This window comes from Cryptotermes secundus, unplaced genomic scaffold (genome assembly GCF_002891405.2).
Source record: "Cryptotermes secundus unplaced genomic scaffold, Csec_1.0 scaffold3022, whole genome shotgun sequence".
NCBI classification, from domain to species: Eukaryota; Metazoa; Arthropoda; class Insecta; order Blattodea; family Kalotermitidae; genus Cryptotermes; species Cryptotermes secundus.
The window spans coordinates 4,425-6,557 of record NW_019742046.1 but is presented as its reverse complement, the minus strand read 5'-3'; the positions used below and the strand labels follow the sequence as shown (position 1 = coordinate 6,557).

General features: G+C 51.9%; 1 protein-coding gene across 1 annotated transcript; it reads left to right on the top strand.

The window, feature by feature from the left end:
* Positions 1–394: 394 nt before the first annotated feature.
* LOC111873027 lies at positions 395–1,039 on the top strand (the record flags this gene model as incomplete). Its single annotated transcript, XM_023867394.1, has 1 exon — positions 395–1,039. A coding segment is annotated over one exon (645 nt), but the record flags the coding sequence as incomplete, so codon positions are not given.
* Between the last annotated feature and the right edge of the window lie 1,094 nt (positions 1,040–2,133).

Sequence of the window (2,133 nt, the reverse complement as noted above, 5' to 3'; positions counted from 1 at the left end):
GGCGATACGTTCCTCCGAAACGTCGGTTAGCACCACATATACACGGTGCCAAATCCAAGAAAACTGCTTTCTTCATAGTCACCGCCGTGAAAGCCTCTGATCTTACATAGTGTTCCTCTATGGGAAGGCTACTCAACGAAACATTCGACGACTCGAGACGCTACGAACCAAGAAGACTAAACTACTCTGTACCCTTCCCTTCCTTCTTAGATGCAGAGACCAAAACACCATCCCTCGTTTCCTTCAGTTCAAACACCATATAAATTCTGACGCTGCCGACAGAATCTATAGACGCACGAGCTTCTGTTTGCTCCGTGAACGCATCCACCACAACGGGCGGGAGCTGGACGTTGTATCCAGAGTACTATTTAAGTTACACCTGCGCTTGACCCAGGACTTGTCCGCCGATGACTGGGACCTGATCGACCGCATCACCAGTGAGAAGGCTTTACACATCGCTGATGATGTAAGAGCCAGGCACTACAAGAAGTTTCAACATTTGCATGAGGCCCAGCACACACCCAGCCCACCTGACAGCAAGAAGACAGTGGTCAACCTGAGTGATGTGCCATTGGATGAAGCGGCTTTCTGGGCCATGAGCAAAGGCCTCAACTTTGCTGTGGCTCCGAAGTCCGTTCCCGTCAAGGATATCCTGTGCGGGGTGGAGAAAGTGATAGTGGCCCTGCCTGTAGAGACTGCGGAGGAGATCCGACAGGAGACGGTCAGGATTCTTAAGAACTCCCGCAAGCCAAATGACAATCTGACTGGCGCCGAGAGAAGAGCCCTTCGGTCCTTAAAAGCCAATGAGGCGCTCACCGTCCTTCCGGCTGACAAAGGTAATGCGGCCGTGGTACTGGATACGTCTGACTACAACCGGAAGATCGCCGCCGTCTTGGAGGATAAGGCTTACAGGAAGTTGAAGAAGGATCCTACTGATGCCATAGAGCGGAAGACTGTCCTTCTTCTGAAAAAGTCCCCGATTGCTGAGGAGGTCTGCCAACAGCTACGACCTCAAGGTTCCAGGCCACCTAGAATCTAGGGGTTGCCGAAAATCCACAAGCCTGACGTTCCACTAAGGCCCATTGTGAGCACCATTTGCTCTCCCACCTATCGCCTGGCCAAACACTTGGCTGGCCTACTGAGGACATACACTGGCAACGGTCCACGCCACGTGAGGAACTCCATGGAATTTGTCCATACATTGAACTCTCTCCATGTTGATCCCCACGACATAATGGTCAGTTTCGATGTAGTGTCACTCTTCACCAGGGTGCCTATAAAAGATACGATGGATCTGCTAGGACGACATTTCGAAGAAAACATCTTGAGACTCTTCCGCCATGTCCTGACCACCTCATATTTCACCTTCAACGGCCAGTTCTATGAACAAACCGATGGCGTGGCGATGGGCTCGCCACTCTCTCCGGTCATCTCTAACCTCTATATGGAGGACTTCGAGGAGAGGGCACTTGACTTGGCCCCACACAAGCCCCGCTGCTGGTTTCGCTACGTGGACGACACCTTCGTCATCTGGCCACACGGTCCCGACAAGCTCCAGGACTTCCTGAACCACCTAAATAGTATCAACCAGTGCATCCAGTTCACAATGGAAACTTAAATTGAAGGCCACCTCCCCTTCCTGGATACAGATATTTACAGGAGACACGGCGGTTCCCTGTCCCATAGAGTGTACCGCAAATCCACCCATACTAACCTGTACCTTAACGCTGCGTCCCACCACCACCCTTCCAACAAGCAAGCTGCACTTTCCACATTGGTGCACAGGGCTAGAGCACTGTGTGATCAAGACAGCCTACATGCGGAGTTGGTGCTCCTGAAGGATGTATTCAAGAAGAACGGATACAACAACCGGCAGATCCACAGAGTTCTCAACCATCGGCCCAACATCAGCTGGCCTGACGACAAACCGGGCTCAGTCGCCTTCCTTCCCTATGTCGGGACCATATTCAACCATATCAGCAGAGTGCTGTCCCAGCACAACAACAAAGTAGTGGGTCTGCCTCCAAACAAATTATCCAATTTCCTCCGGCCGGTTAAAAACAGCCTGGGCCTAAGGACACCGGGTGTATACAGTATCCCATGCGAGTGCGGGAAGGTCTATGTTGGGCAGAC